This window comes from Melopsittacus undulatus, chromosome Z (genome assembly GCF_012275295.1).
Source record: "Melopsittacus undulatus isolate bMelUnd1 chromosome Z, bMelUnd1.mat.Z, whole genome shotgun sequence".
Lineage (NCBI taxonomy): Eukaryota > Metazoa > Chordata > Aves > Psittaciformes > Psittaculidae > Melopsittacus > Melopsittacus undulatus.
This window is the reverse complement of record NC_047557.1, coordinates 34,103,880-34,121,434: the sequence shown is the minus strand read 5'-3', so window position 1 is coordinate 34,121,434 and position 17,555 is coordinate 34,103,880. Positions and strand designations below refer to the sequence as shown.

The 17,555-nt window shown below is 37.0% G+C and overlaps 1 protein-coding gene across 8 annotated transcripts in view; it reads right to left on the bottom strand.

Annotated features, from left to right (window-relative positions):
* CCDC171 (coiled-coil domain containing 171) overlaps positions 1-17,555 on the bottom strand; it is a 152,025-nt gene that overhangs the window by 103,642 nt on the left and 30,828 nt on the right. For all 8 annotated transcript variants that reach the window (XM_031054283.2, XM_031054282.2, XM_031054288.2 and 5 more), the window contains 3 exons: positions 17,272-17,432; positions 10,416-10,554; positions 3,450-3,552 (listed from right to left, as the gene is read on the bottom strand). In XM_031054283.2, the coding sequence (XP_030910143.1) occupies positions 3,450-3,552; positions 10,416-10,554; positions 17,272-17,432 (403 nt within the window). The remainder of the gene's footprint in view (positions 1-3,449; positions 3,553-10,415; positions 10,555-17,271; positions 17,433-17,555) is intronic.

Genomic DNA, 17,555 nt, shown 5'->3' with positions numbered 1-17,555 from the left:
GGCACAGAATTCTATTCAGATTGGACACTAACTTTTCATTTTCATTTGCCAGCCAACTCTCACTGACAAAGTCACACCTAGTCAAACCAATGAAGGTTTGCAAGATTTTTTTCAGTAACTGAAAAAGATCTGCAATATAACACACAAGTAAATTTAAAACGAATGCACATCCCAGTGGCAGACTTCCACTCTGTCTTGTCAGACACTCCAGTCAACACAGTTTCTAAAGACATACAGAGTCAGGAAAAGACAAAGTCTTCTTACTGAGACTCCAGTGTCCTTAACTAAAATCTCAATACCTAGAGATGCCCTAAATAGCAATGCTACACTTAAAATCAATCAAAGAAGAATTCATAAAATCTGACCTTTTGTGAGAAGTTTAGATTTCACATTTAAGAAAGCGACAAATAACATTTTACTATCATTTTTATCACTTAACCACAGCTACAGTTAAAGATGTGCAGGTCTCTAGTTCCATGTTTTCCACTACAAGAGCAACTTTTCACTACTACGCATTGCAGGAACATTCTGCAGTCACGTTATCGTACCGAAAAAAGAAAGCATTGTTCTTCCATAGTTATACCTCTAGTGAAGGTAGAGAGTGAATTCTCATTCAGTTTAAAATGAATCAATCTAGGAGTTTTCTTCCATTTTCATCAAGTTGTCTAAACAACATATCTATACCTCCACAGTCGCAACCTGCAATGCTGTCACCAAAACAATCTCTGAACTATCTTAATTTATGTCATGTTTACCAAACCTTTTACGTTGGTATTCTTCACCTTTGGTGCAACCCCATTTTCCAGGCAACCCCGTCTACCAACAGAAGTACCAGATTCCACCTTCCTACACTAGCTGAAAACAAGACTATGGTTTTACTACTGGTCAAATCTTGTCTGTCTTCAGGTACCTATGCAGTAGACATGCAACATAATCCAAATGGCATTCTCTTGCTGCAGAGGTCCTACGCCAGCAATGAGAAAAAAAGAAAAAATACTTGAAGCATTTGCCCAGTATCATCTAATAGTCTGGTGGAAGAATTGTGGGGAAATGCCATGTTCAGTGGGAATATGACACGAAGTATGCAACTGAGTAAACTCTTCAACCTGCTGCTTCAGACTTTCTAATAATGGTACTGGGCCTGTATAAGATGATTTTCTTCATAGCAGCTCATATGGTACTGTGGTTTAGATTTTTGACCAAAACAGTATTGGTGGCCTCTGTTACATGGTGACAATAGCTCAAAGCAGTTAACACTTCTAGCACTTCATACTCAGTTCACTTCTTTTTTCCAGATTGCTACAACCAGAATCTTTTGGGTTTTTCTTGCATCTGAAGACAGGCTTCCCTGAGCATAAACCCTGTTGCTGAATAACTGCAAAATATGATAAACTGAACAGGGACAAACTGAAATAATGCAAATTGCCTAGTAAGCACAGTAGTGCTATGGAAAACTTACAAAGGTCACTTTAAAAGGAGAGGGAACGGATTTATGCTTGTTATTTTTGACTGTATAAAGAAATAAAATAAACATCTAAAATACTTCACTTCTTAATCTTAAAAACATATAATCTTCTCTTCTTTTTCCCATAGAGCCAAATAATCACAGCCCACTTAGCATAAAAGGGGGCTGGATGTTCATAATGACAGATTTTTAAGCAGATCTCTCAGCCACTTGAGTTGAAATTTAAAAACACCACCCAGAAAGACTGCCCAGCCACCTGTAACCCCTGCTAGCCAATTACACTACAAAGACTTATTTAAGATTTTTACTTTTATTTGCACCTAGGCATTCCCATTTCAAATACATTAAATGTTTTCTTGAAAACAGCAAGAAATACTGTTACATAATAAATCTGCAAGTACAACACTGCAACGCAACAGCATTAAAATTTGTTTCACACTTAGAAGTGTATTAAATATGTAGAACTTAATCTATGTCTTCATCTATATGCATTTTAATATTAGCTGTAAAGACTTAATGCACAGCAGACTTAAATTTGACTTTCTGCCTCAACTGAGCCTCTGCAGAGATGCTGAAGATTAAAAAAGATCTCTTTAAAACAAAAAAAGGTCTTTCAAAGTTTACCTTAAAAAAGACAAATACTGAAGTTAATATTACTGAATACCTAATATCGTAAAAACAGGTCAAAGCTGTTCGTCTGCAAGGTTTACCACGAGGGAGAACAGAAAACCTACCCAAAAGACAATTACTGTTTTGGAAGCTGCACTGTGGCAGCAGCATCCAGCTCCCCACAGAATTGCTGAAGCCCCTCTGGACATGTGAAACTTTGCAAAACTGAGGAAAATGTACCATTTGAAGAGCTTTTCTGTCTGATTTGTCTACAGAAAACCTATAGGTGTTACCCACAGAAATTAAATTTATAATTACAGAATAAAACTGATAGCAGTTCCCAAATACAAAGATTATATAACCCATGTGAGAAAAGCAATGCATTACAGATTGAAGGCTGGCTTTTAAACACAACAGAAACCTCAAGAAGTTCCTTTATTCAATTTTGACAGTGCCAGGCCCTAAAAAAAAATATTTTTGTGAAGATCCAAAAAAAATGCATCATCATTTAAAGGTGTTATATGACCCATTTATGGCTACTGTTGCTAAGAAAGTACAGAAACATATAATCACATTTTACATAAAAAAATTTGCTCTTTAAGCAACATTTTGCTTTCCACTTTAAGCTAGAAGCATTTTGTGTCTATTATGTGATTTTCTACAAGGTACCCACAGAGAAAACTTTTACAGAGAGTTTTAAATGAAGACCAGAAGTGTACTATTTTAATGTTTAAAAAAAATAGTAGCTTTGAAGTTCAGCTTGCTTATGTTAGCCACTATTTCAAATGTTTAAGCAGGCAGCAGTTTGTTGAGTTTGATACAGTACTTCCATATAACGCTAGGTAGCAGAGTGACAGCCACTGACCTGCAATTAATTTTAATGCAAACAGAGAAATATTTGTTCTGTGTAAGATCCAATGAATGCAATATAGTACTAATCCTCAATCAGCAGTAAAAAGTATTGTGTTACATCATGTGTCCTACACAACCTTTTTGAATATATGACCTTTAAGTTGCTGAAGGTTGCCTCAGAATTTGGCTCAGTTCAGGCAAAACATCTGTTCCCTTTGCAGGTATACTGTAAGGACTTTTTTCTCAGTTGGATTTAGAGCACAGCAAGTGAGCCCTTTTCTGACCGATCACATACACCCCAGCATTTGTAAATCAAGCTCTGGGCTGACAACAGCAGGTCCACATTCCGTCACCCTTTCTCAGCTAGCAAGGCCATTTGACTGCTGTGAGAACTGCTCTTATCATGTCATCAAATCAAAGCATGTTGAGAAGAGGGAATGCGAGAGGCATCTGCAGAATTCCCACAATGTAGTGACTTTGGAACACTGACAGATGCATCTGTCATTTTATACCTTCAACTAACCTGCTGTCCGCTGGCCTGACATAGCAAAGCTGTCCAATAGTAACTTCAGCTCTCTCATGTTGCTTTCATACGTCTCTGTTAGAAAGACCTGGTGTTTCTTGGCCTTTATTTGACAAGGATATAGACAAGACAAAAAGGGGAAAAAAGAAACCCATTAAAACAGTAAACAGAAGAAAAACAGATCACAACAGTATTTTTGTTCCCCTTTAAATTTAAATTCCTGCTACATTTCTCATTACTCCTTTTATAAAGCTGAAAGACCTAACATGACATCACAAACAAGTAACACAGAACCACTAAAAACACTTAAAATGGAGCTAATGACTGCAGGTAGTCAAAAGAGAAAGAAAAAAACAGATGTACTAAAAGCTAGTCTTGATTTTCTTCTGCTTTAAAAATATCTTAATGAACATTAATTAACTACTACCCATCTAAGCAATGAGATCTATTGTTACACCCTACAAGGGCATCCAGAAAGACACAAAACTATTGGCAAACAGGCTAGAAATTCATGATCTGGCACTCAGTCAAATCCCACACCTATTCTCATTGCAAACATGCCTACTTTAATTGTTAGTATCTTCCATATTTTATAGTGATTTCTTCAGTATCAAAACCTTCTTCTTATGCATGAAATATAAAGCATCAGACTCCTTCAGCTCCTATCACTGAATTTTCTTAAAGAAAACTGCCTACTAAGTGCAGCCTGTTGTTCAGATCAAGACACTGGCTTTATTCTGAAGGCAGAAAGGTATTACTACAGCAGATTTTTCAATCACTGCAATAGAAAGACTATGTAAAAACATTCCTTCAATTTGTATCTGATATTAAATCCCGTAATTTTCCAGACAAGACCAAGGTCTTCTTGCACACATGGAGTTCTGACTTCTCAAATAAATGTACAGTTTTAGCAGCTGACTGACAAAATGTAATACATCTCAGCAGTTTAGAAAACAAACAATCCCCGCCCCGAAAAACAAACCACCCCAACAACGCCTCTGCCCCTCAAATCAAGAGGAAACCAGATTTAAATAACTTTATGATTTTCTTATGAAAAGGTTATGCCCAAATATGTCTCATTGCTTTTAATTACTCTATTTTTATTCTAAATTCTAACATCTATTTCAGTAAATTCCATTTCTACCTGGTGATGTAAGGTTACCCTTTTGTACTGTGAAAAATCTTACTATCATCTCTATAAACTACTGCTTTAGTTATGCTTCACTGCATGTGTAAGGACCGAATGAATATCTCAAAGTGTGGCAAACATACTCCCCATACTCCCCAGGAAAACTGCTACATATTGGCAGCATATAAATGTCAGGCTAAAAAAAAAATAGATAAAACAACCAAGAAATGCATTTAATTCTCTGCAGTGTTCTTCACTATTCAGTTTAAATATTTTATAAATTTGCTTTACTCTTTCAATTTTAATTATATGTTCTGTATATCAACTAATATATTATTCATATGTGTATTTCAATGTTGCGTCCCCTGTAGCATTTACATGCTTTTTTTTTGTGTGAGAGTTTGTACTACACATCATCCAGAATTTCCAAACCACTCCTGTATATTCAAAAATAACTAACTTTTAATTCCTACTCTATAGAATTATCTATATAGAGAGCTTGCAATTGCTGAACTCCAGTAAAAATATTTTCTGGGATGCAAATACATTAAAATAATTTACTCTCATGTAGTGATATCATCTCAAACACCTCACATATTAGAAATAGGAAGATATAACAATATGATCCAGCATCACAGTAAAATAAATACTCTTTTTCCATACACCACCCCAGCTCAGGCAAGGTCAGACTAAATTTTCCCAGAAAAATCTTTTCCAATGGAAAAGTCAGATTTGAGATTTATTTTCTTTTTATCTCCTCATCCGATATTTTAATCTGGTTTAGTTAAACTACCATCATTTATTCAGCATATTACAGATTATTCAACCTTCACCACCTCTCTGTGCTTTATTTGCTAACTGCATCTACACTCTCTAACCAAATTTTAGACTCTTTTTCAACAGTAATGAAGACCAAAAGGAAATTCTTAGACTAGCCAGTCTGTCCACACATGGGCTGCAAAGTATTTAGCATCTTTCTTTCTTAACTCTCATTTTCAGTCACTGTCACCATTATCAGAAATCGACGGATAAATACTGTAATACTACAGTGCTGGAAATCCAGAAACAGGTTCACAGTCCAAAAGGGTCTGAACATATTCAGCTAATTTCTTATGTCTTACTCACAGTGAGACATAAGGAATATCTAGTAAGAATGCAAAGCACCATAAAATCATGGAATAATTTAGCCTGACAGGCTGAAGGTCATCTGGTCCGACTCCCTACTCAAAGCAGGGCCATGCTTGAAGTCAGTTTAGGTTGCTCAGTCCAGTCCAGACAAGTTTTGAATATCCTCAAGGATGGAGTTTCAACACCACCAACACCCCCTCCACCCTCCCCCCCCAAACCTGTTCCAATATCTCACAATGGCCACTGTGAAGACTTTATCTAATCTTACAGAAGTTATTTGCAGTCTAGACAATTCCCTACTACCCTGCTTGCGGAGATACTTTCCTTAACTTCCAGTACTTGACTTTGGTCGCACTCCACCACCTCTTCCAGGACAAAAACTAAGTCCCATCGATTTTTAATTTTCCCAAAGCCACTGCTGAATGAAATAAATGCTAACACACTTACAGAATAGATGACATGGCCTGAAGCTGCAAATGTGCATCCCTATCTCAAACTCACTAACTTTCAAAAAATAAACACATAGGCAGAAGTTTGAGGCCTTTTGAAAACAAGCTTATAAAAACTTACCAAAAAGTATCATGCAGAGAACTGGGTCCAGTCCTGCAACAATCAGTCATTATTCCAAAATGACCTTTCTCTACTTTATTTAGAGTTGGGATTTGATTTGGTTACAGTTACTGGGATTTTCCTATACGGCTCTCTTGCACATGGACTAATTCAGCCACTCAGTCTGCAGTACAAATCCCTTTTACTGATGGCCAAGCAAGAGCCAAAGCCAGAGTTATCCATGTAGCCACCAAAAAGCAGTATGTATGTTGAGATATGCCTTGAAAAGCATTTGGGTAATATTTTTACAAAAGCATTGGAACGTTTACCAGACATGTTCTTGGGAGAACCAAATGAAAGGTTGGACCTTTATAGGACCAGGCTCCAAATGACTGCTCCACAGTTAAGAAAAAAATGAGGTTTACTTGAGAGATGTTCTGTAGAGGAGAATAATGGCAGAAATTTTAAGTAAGGACGCATAAATTGCACTATTAAAAAAAAAAACCAAACCAAACCCCTCACTAACAATCTCCCTCCTTAGGCTACTATTTATTTCTGCTCAAATTATCTAGCTATTGAATACTTCATAGAGTTTATTTGTTCTAATATATTGGTTAAAGGTTTCCAAAATCTGTAGAGGGTCTTAAAAGTGTCTAGCCATGTGCAAATTAAATAGAATTTCTCAAGAAATATAGTGTCTCAAACACCTGAAATAGAATTAATCAAAATTCTCAAGTTTCACACAGAACTACTCTAGACCCTGAAGTCTGTAACAACCTGTGAGAAGAATGTGAAGAGTATCTCTTTGGGTTTTGAGGGTTTTGGGGGGTTTTTTCATCAGAGAAAATTTTGTCAGAACTGGCAACTATAAAAGCATTTTTTAGATGCCTGTCTTCAAACACTCGGACATCTCAGCTTGAGTGACCTCTCCACTTGCAGAATAAATTACAAAACTGATTTCTTTGTAGAAGATCATTTAAGCATATGCTTCAGAATAACTGACCTTCTTAAATTAAGATAATAACAGAAGTCATATCTGGGTAGGAACACTCCACCCCTGACTTAATGCAAGCAAAACAAGAATCAAGGTAACATAGCATTTAACAATAATTAGCTCAACATGACTGAAAACTTCATCTCCTGTTTTGTTTTATTACTTGAAAAGCTTGTTGACAATAAATCATCTAAATGAGTTTACATCTTTGCTACTGAGAGGCAGATTCTACCCCACAGAATTTGTAGAACAGAATCATAATATTCAGGGTGTTTCATTGTCTGTTCAGTCAATACTTAAGAAACTTCTGTTAAAGAGCAGAACGCCTACATTAAAGAAGTTAATGCCTACATCAAGGAATTAAGATTCTTAAACACTTCTTTTCTGACTTTCAGTTTATGATAACCTACAAGGCTGTTACAGGCAGCAGAGATGCCTGCACGTGCATGACAGGCAGGAGAGATGCCTGCACATGCATGACTGCGTGAATGAGTGTAAAAGAAAGATTAATACGCCACAAAGAAAAAGACAAGACTCTGGATACAATCTATTATACTACTTGAACACTAATTATGCTACTCCTGATAGTGTCTATACAAAGGGAAGGAAATGACTACAGAGTTCTTCTCAATTACAAGAAATTTATACTAAAATACACTCTTTTAATGATTTCAATTTCCTCGTATGAATTCTGGTGAACTGACAAGTTACCCATAAAATAAAGGTTCAATGTCTCTTGCTTGTCTGGTATTAAGTATTAAAGAACACCAGATGCCAGAAATGTAAATATCCTGAGTAACCTTTAAAGCTATTAAAGACACCTCTTCTTTCCATAGGACAGGAATACAGCTGGGGCTGTTTCAATTTAAAACAAGTTCTGAATCACAATTGCCATTCTTCCAAATATCTATTCCTCAAGCTAAAAATTTCTAAGAACCCTAGCTGGAAATAAAGACAAGCTTAAGACCAATTTCCTCAGAAAAACATAATGGAAATCTTGAGAGCCTGCTCATGCTGAACATTCATAAGCAGTTTTGTTTGATACCAATAGATCCTATCGTATTTGATCCGTGAAAATTTCTGGCAAACTTATGCCACATGCTGATATTTAAAATTAAAAGCAGCATAACCACTTCACTATACATTCAACTGAGTAATAAGAAAAAAGTTCTTTTTCATGTAAAATTTCTAAAGAATGTATTTCGTCCTAAAAATAAAGAGCCTTCACTAGTGTGGTTTTGTTTACCAAATATTTTACAAAGAAAAACATTAATTTGTATTATAGCAATACAGTGAGAAACCAATATAAGATTATCAGACTCAAGTGAGAAGAACACATTCAGGATGCCTAGCAAGTATAAAATACAAGAAAGTAATGAACATTTTCTGTTACTGACACTTTCATACAATTTTAGTGTGGGTGTAGGGAAGGCTAATAAGAGTATATTAAACATTACCTACACTTAGTTTCTGCTATAGCTGTCTGTTTTTTCATTTTGGGAAGAAAAGTAACAAAAAGCTGTCCAGACTGAGTAAATAAGACCACACACAGGCACTCCTGCTTCCCAAACAAACACAAAAGTCTTCAGGAAAAATACAAAGCCATCCAAGGTGATAAAAATCTAATCCCATAGGGGACCACAAATACAAGTCCTCAGAAAATGAGTATTTTTATTACCTGTTCAAGACAGTCTTGTGGTTTGAAATCGTTCCAGTAAAACAATTAAAACAACCAGCTCTATAAATAAGACAGTTCTTTTAACTGAGTCAATTTGTTCTGCTTTTTACCTTTCAGTAATGTAACATTCATTTTGAGTACACCATTTAATATTGTTGCCATTACCAGAAACCTTGGTCACAAACAGAATTTTGTCCTGAACTCATCAGGCATAACATAAATTTTGCAAAGGAATATAAAATGAAAAGGAAAACTCGTATCACAAAGACAGTCAGTAACTGCTCAAGGTTCCTCGGAGAATTTTTTTGCTTGGAATTGTATTTTGTATTAATAAATAGCAATCATTACTGACTGTAGTTAGGGGAGACAGCCGCTTTTGTCTCTTCATATTCCTTTTGTGTCTGATAACTTTTTCAGGTTAACTAGGCCAGCAAAGGCCTTCCAATACATTAACACTTGCACAGAAGAAGCTGTGATTCTCACAAAAGGAAGAGGGCAGTTTTATTTGATTTTTCTCTAGTTTATTAGTTACCAATCTGTCCAGGAAATGGATGATGCTAAGATGATGTATGGAATAACTCTATCAACTGAACATAAGACACCAACAAATCTGATGATCCTCTGATGCAGGTCTCTGCTGTTTCTCACTGATTAGTTCAATGCCTGCAGGAAACAGATCACGTTCCCCTTCCATACTCACAGCTCCAAAAAAGAAAGAGGAGAAATCTGCAAGCCAATATCAAGAAAAGTTTACACTGGGTAAGTACAGAAATACTGCAAATAGAAATCTGTAACGGAAGGAGAGAAGATTTTCTAGATCCTAAGGTCTTAGCTTTGTCCCTGCTACTATGTAACAAGATGGAAAAATTGTTATTCAAAGCTGGGGTGGGTAGAGACAGTGGGAAGGTCCCAACTGGTCATGTAAAAGAAGAAAGATTTCAGAAAATAAGGTAGTAAAATGCATTCAATGCCAAATCCACATTTAAAAAAAAAAAAAAAGTCCCTCTGCTTTGTCACTTTCAACTTTCAAATAAGCAATTCTCAAGCATTTCTTACAGTCAAATGTTTGCACTTAAACCAAAATATTATGTGGAATAGAAATAATTCAACCTACAACAGTAGCTAATAAAGCCTGGAAAAGAAAAATGCTTGGGTAGAAAGCTAGAACATTCTCCACAAGGAATTATAATCCGTACCTACAAGTTGCCCTTTTTGCTAGGAAAGCAAACAGAACTTACTCTTCACTCATAACCACAGTTCTGAAATAAGTTTTCTGCAAATAACTATTCAGTTAAATACATGGTATATCACTTTGACTATATTTTTAAAGTAGGTCTCTATTTACTCCTGTTTTACAAAATGAAGTCGGTAAAATTAGAGTAACACAATGGCAGAGTTCTTCCACAGCTCAGCACAACAAATGTAGATTATCTTCACAATATGTTTTAAAAACCCTAAACAATGAATGCCACAAGCCTTTTGTCTTACCATTGCAAGTTCCTCCTGCAACTCTCTGTGGGTTTTTTCATTATTCCCTAGTCTCTCAGAGAGCTCTTGAATTATCTTCTTCTTTTCTTCAATCTTCTCATTCATGTGCTTGTTTGTGGAGAGACACTCTCTTTCTAATCTGGAAAGTTTCAGCATTAGAATATTCTTATCAAAAATACTTTTGTTAATTATACTACATAGTTTTCAACATAACCAATGCATATGTTAGCACATTATGTTGCTTCTGAAGTTCCTTTTTTTTTTCTTTGTTTTTTAACTGAAGTTATACATTCTTCTAAGAAATACTTTTCAAAAAGTGGTTAGGTTCTTCTCTGTTACCAATTCCTGTAATTAGCTTTCCGTCAAATTCATATGGTCATTTGGATACATGCTCTAAAGTACATATAATAAGCTGAATTCCTCATATTTTAATTAACACAGTAATTCTCTTCAGAGAGACTGTATCACGTCTTGCATAATCAACCCTTATTTAAAGTACAAAGCTTGCTCCTAATGTTTCCACATATCTGACTATATTCTATAGAGTAGAATGGCGTACCGTCAAATTTTTCCACCAGCAGACTGTTTCCAAAATTTCAAATATTTCTTGAACTGTCTTAGTGCTCACGGTTCTCAGAACAGATACCTAAAGAGCCTGGCATGGTTAAACAGGCAATTCATGAGAAAGCTACAAGGCCAAAAAATAGCATACAGAAGACAGAAGCTGGGACAGGAATCCAAGGAAGAATTTAGAAAGATTACCTGAATACGTAGCCATGGTGTCAGGAAAGCCAAGAGCTCACCAAGAATTGATGTTTGCAAATGATGACAGATTTTAAAACTACATTAAAGTAAGGAAAGAAAACATGGCCCTGCTTCTACACAGACTGGGCAACTGTATGCAGACTATAGAGGAAAGCACGGAGGTCACCACACTCCACCTTTTTTGCCTGACAAGGTCTTCTAAGCTCCTATGATTAGTAGAGGTGCTCAAAGAAGACAACTGCTAGCACCAAGGATTGAGTCAAGGCTTGCTTGTAAGAACTCAAGCATGGAAATTGAAGAGGCCAGCCTGCCTACACTCAAAGGTTCTGACAAAGCTGGCCAATGTCACAGTGAGGCAGCTCATCCTCTTTGAAAGGTCACAGAGATTGGAGGAGGTACCTGGAAATAGAAAACATAAATGTTGCAACTATATTCAAAAAAGTGAAAAAGGGCAAGCCAAGAAACTATAGACCAGAGAGCTTCGTTTCAGTCCCAGGAAGATCAAGAAGCAAGCCCTTTTGGAACAAATTTCTGGTCTCATGAAAGAAAAAAAGGTGATTGGGATCATTCACTGAGGATTTACCAAGGCTAAATCACGTCTGGCCAACCAAGTCACAAGGCCAAGTGCAAGGTCCTGCACCTAGGTCAACTGACAGGAACAAATACAGGCTGGATGGAGAATGGATTGAGAGCAGCCCTGAGAAGAGGGGTGTTGGTTGATGAGAAGCTCAGCATGAGGCAGCTGTGTGCACTTGCAGCTCAGAAAGCCAACCATGTCCTGGGCTGCATCAGAAGAAGCATGACCAGCAGGTTGAAGGGTGATCTGCTCTCATGAGATCCCACCTGCAGCACTGCAATCAGCTCTGAGGCCCCCAGCACAAGAGGGACATGGATGTGCTCAATGAGTCCAGAAGAGATAAGCTATGAAGACAATCAGAGGGCTGGAGCACCTCCCCTCTGAGGAAAGGCTGAGCAAGTTGGCATTGCTCAGCCTGCAGAAAAGAGGGCTCTGGAGATACAGCAGACTTTCAGTACCTAAAGGGGGCCTGCAAGAAATCTGTAGAGGGGAGAGGGACTTTTTACAAGGACATGAAGGGATAGGACAAGGGAGAATGGTTTTATACTGAAAGATGATGGATTTAGATTACACATTAAGAAGAAATTCTTTACCATGACAGGGGAGGGATACTGGAACAGGTTGCCCAGAGAACCTGCAGCTGCCCCAACCCTGAGGGATGTTCAAGGCCAGGTTGGAGGGTGCTTTGGGCAACCTGGTCTAGTGGAAGGTGTCCCTGCCCATGGCAGAGGGTTGGAACTAGATGATTTTTAAGGCCCCTTCCAACCCAAACTATTCTATGATTTTATGAACCCAGTTATATTCTATGATAAAAAGAGGAGATTCGTGGACAAAAGAAGAGCAAGTTGATTAAATGTAACTCAGCTTTAGCAAGGCTTTTGGCACTGTCTCACACAGTATTTTTATAGTTAAGTTAGGACTTCAGTGTAGCTGGGTGAATTGCAACTTCAGTAAAAATAGTTTGATGATAAACCTCTGACAGTAGTCACTGATGAAAAGTGGAATACTGTAGGACTCTGGATTAGAATCTGTTTAACATCTTTATCCATCACCTGGATTAGGCCAAGAGTGCAATTTTACCACATCTGAAGACAACAGTGAACTCGGCAGAGGTAGGTGACTACACAATGCAATTTATTAACTTAAGAGAAGGCCTGTCGTTCCCTAGAGTCTAGCCAGGGAGGATGAATAGGCCAGCATTAACCTTCTGAGATTCAACAGTGATATGTGCAAATATACGAATTTTAGAAAGCAAAAGTGGTACGGTTGAGGAGCAGCAATGGTCAATAAGGACCTGGTAATCTTAGTAGACAGCAAGCTAGCCACAACAGCATGGCATACAAATAGGGACAGAAAAACCCATCCTGGACTGCATTAGTAGTAGCATAGCCAGAAGATCAAGGGAAGTGATTAATTACCTTTTATTTGGCACTTATTACAACACATCGAGGACAATGACCACACATAACATGGGAAAAAGCTGGAGTGAGCTAAAGGGAGGGCCATTCACATGGGATATTCAAGCTGAAGCAGAGAGAACTTCAGGATGTGTAACAGCCTGCCCCAGTATCTGCAAGGAAGTTACCAAGAAGATGCAGCCTGTCACTTCACAGCAATGTATGGCTAGAGGACAAGAGACAACTGTCATAAATTGAATCCAAAGAGGTTCAGACAAGGAGAAACTTTTTCCACCTTGACAGTCAAACAGTGGAATAGGTTCCCAAAGAGGTTCTGTCATCTCCATTCTTGTAGGTTTTCAAGACCTATCTGGACAAAACTCTGAGCAACTTGATCTCCTACCTGTTCCTGGTTTGAACAGGAGGTTGGACTACAGATATTCTTCAATCCTTGAATTATCCTTTGATGTAACTCCTAGCAATGGGAACATCCAGGTGTTTCTCCTTCCCTTGCCTCTTCTATTACTTCTGTCTCACTAATTGAAATACTAATTGAAAGTATTGCAAACAGCTCAAAGTTCTTCCAGCTTTTGAATAAATATTGTCACTTCCTGACTTCGACATATTTCTCATAGAATCCACATACCTTTTCAGCTGAACGACTACTTCAACAGTCCTTGGTATACCTATGTGCTTCTGCTTCAGCCTGGCTGTTTTCCTTTTCTTTTAGTTGTAGATGGTTACTTCTTATTTGTAACTTGCCTGTTTCAGTCTCCTAAAGTAACTTCTACTCACACAGCTTTCAGAAACACGCAAAAAGCAGTTCCAATTTATTCTGTGTCACGGTCTCACTCTTCAAAAAAAATAAATTCACATGGAGACCCAAATCCCATGTTGCTTCGAATTTACATAGAGCTACTGGGTTCAGAGCTTATTAATAAATTATGCAACCCAGAAAAGCCTGCTTGCTTGGCTTTAGTTATTATAACCATCTTTTTCTGAGAAAAGAAATTGTCACAGCTTTGTATAGTTTCCAATTTTGGTATCATTCATGCCACTCAATTCCAGCTATAAAGACATACAAGCGTTCTAACACAACAAATGAAACCCTCCAAGACTTTCCAAAGACTAAGGCCTTAAAATAAAATCCAGAAGACTCCTCCAGAGAAAGAGAAAATATGGTAGGATGTCAAATCACAGCTTGAAAGAAAAAGCCAGGCTCCTGACATTGTCTGGAGTCCAGGGACCACAGCCTTCAAAGGTAAGGAGATCAAAGGCTCTTGTACTCTCTCTTGAGGGATCTAGTGAACGCAATCACTGATATTCACCAATGTTACTAATACTTGTAAGCTTCAAAGACTAAAAAAGGCACAAGAAAGACAACGTATTACAAGCCCACCACACATAATTACCTCACAGGAACTGAGTATACAGATGTCCACCTGAGACAAAGCCTGACCTTCACTACCCACCTTTATAGAGCTCTGGAAATTCAGTTGTCTGGACTAATAGAATTAAAAGGACAAGCTGTTTATGTTTCTTCAAGCTCTATTAACAAAACCACCAACTGTTTAACTGCATCAACTTTCATGGAAGGATTTACATTCTCTAAAATCACAGAAGATTATTTGTTTTCAAAAATTTGGTTGGCAGAAGCTGCTAGGAGTCATTGCCTGAATCAACAGATGATTACAAGTAGTGAAAAGTACTATTCTGGATATTAGACAAGGTTTATTCTGATGTTCAATTAACACAGAAAACAGATATTTTAAGTAGGCTAAATTTCTTTTTCATACTAGGAAAAAAAAAACCAACCCAAAACAAAAAAACAAGCAGGGAAAAAAAAACCCAAAAAACCAAAACCAACCAAACAACAACAAAAAAACCCAACCTGACATAAACCAGGGCAAATCTTTCCTGAGAAAGAAGTGTTGAACAGAATTATCCCGTTTAAAGAAAAAGGGAAAGGTTGTTTAAGGTTCTTGTTGTATTTTAGCAACACAAGAGAAGTATTACTTCTCTGTAAGTACCAACATTGAAACTCCTCATGCAGCTGGTACCATAACCATAAGAAGTGCATTTCCTAGTCTGGTATTTCTTATAGAAGAAAAAAAACAGTCTCTAAAACCATTTTTTTTTATTCTTTTAATCATCTAATACTGAAAAGTATCCTTAACTCCAAGACTTGTTGGAAAATTATCACTTGCGGATTTTCACAATTTTTAACTAACACTACTAACTTCAAATTTGAAAGGCAGATCTTGTGGTAAAACTTGCAAAGTTCTAATGGTTCGAAAAATTCCTAAACAGATGCTTAAGCTACCATTAAGAATGCTTCTAATTAGCTTACATTTTATATCTATTATCATCCCTTGATTCTCAGAACATATTCATACTTATAATAATTCAGGCCTTAAAAGACTCACGTCTGTCGCTAACCTCAAAATTGCAAATTACACTCTGCTAAGTGCTTAGAAAAAATACAGCCTTACTGAAACAGTGCTCAAAACCTAAGAGACAGTGTAGCTCCACATAGAAACAACTGGGCAGCATTATTCCATGTCCATGCAGTACACCACTTAAGACTACTTCTTGAGGTTAACAGGTCTTTGCTCATCCGAGAAACTATTATAATTGACAGAATTAAATGCTCTGACCTACTCTGTTAAGGAAACCTAAGTGCATATGCATATGATTTGGGTCTACTGTGATAAAATCAACCAACCAAAATCATTATAAAAAAATGCAGGTGAGGATTAATAAATTCATCCATTTAATGAATTTCATGTGAGGCCAAAAGGAATCTTCCTAGAGGATCTTCTACTGAAAATTATTACTGAGCACAGATATCCAAGATAAAACATCTTGTAGCAACATGAAAATAAAAATTTGCTAAAACAGGAGTTCCTGACAGAACAATTGTTATGAAAGTTAAAATGAACAACCCATGTGGTCAGAATCACATTAATTTTCGAAAGACCTATAAAAATAAAAAACAGTGCAGTTCTGCTGTGTTTATAATACAGCACAAGTTTCAACTATTTTACTAAGAGCATCCCTGTAACAATGCATATAGACTCTCTCAGGCCCAGGCACAAAAACCTCCTTACTTGCAGGAAAACCAGCTTCTTTTGCCCTCGAGTACTGCTTGTTTGAATAAGTCAATATAAACACCTATGTGCACAGACCCATATCATTCTAGATCGAAAGAGATGACACCTCTGTCTTTTTCCAACCCATTCTACTAGCTCTAGTCTTTGCCAATATCCCCACTGTGTGCCACCTGCTTTAAGTCTTAAACCTCCCCTTTCTCTAAACTTCACCTACTACTATCCTTCCTTTCACCTACACCTCTGTTCTCTGTCTTTTAACATGATTCTTCTTCCTGACATTCTCTCACCCCAATATCTACTTGATTCACCCAGGGAAGAAAACTTAGTACTCTACATCCTCTATCTGTCTGGGGAATATAATAAAGCTGTTCTTCCAAAAGCTGTATGTTACCACAGACAAAAAAGACTGTGCTGAGCATGAAGGGAATCAGAATCCCAAGTAATTGTGCCTGCTCTCACACGCTTCACCCCTTTTTCTATTCCATCTTACAAAGTTAAAACTTTCCACAATTACTCAAAAGCTGAAAGTTAAGACTATCCACTGTAAATTATACACAACTTCAAAACAGAAATCTTAAAGATTTATCTAGCTCACTGAAGTAAAAAAAGTATTGTTTTCATAATAACTGTATACAGAAAAAAAAATTGTTACCAACCTGACATGTATGTTTTACTACACTCGTCTCAAACACTACTGGAAACAGGACCCTACCATACCTGATATTTCCAACATCTGTGCTTTGGCAAATCTATAACAGGTCAGTTATTTTCTCTACCTACTCATAATATGTACGGTTACTAATACAAACTTATTAATGGAATGCCAGGTTCTGAACTTTGACTGGGTTTGGCAAATTGCATCAGACTGCAATGAGTGAATGAGTCTGTGTGTGAATGAGTGAATGAGTCACTGTCTAATGAGTGAAAACTAGAAAGAATGTAAACCAGAAGTGGTACTCAAGCTGACTACTGCCACTTTACAATGAATTTAAAAGTTAACTTACACATTGAGTTTTTCCAGGTTCTCTTGGGCATTGCATTTTTCTCTCTCATATGCATTTTCTACATCTTTAAACTCTTTCTTGATCATTTCTAAATCTGAAAGCGCTTCTGCTTGGCTGGCTTTTTCCACCTGCAAAGCTCCTTCAAGGTCTCGAATTCTTAACTACCAAGTGATAAGAAAGCAATTAAAACAAGTTAGGAAAAACTATCATGATCTTTAATGCTGTTCTATGCTGTTTTTTGCTTTACTGGTAAACTATATTATATTAACACTATATGGAAGTAT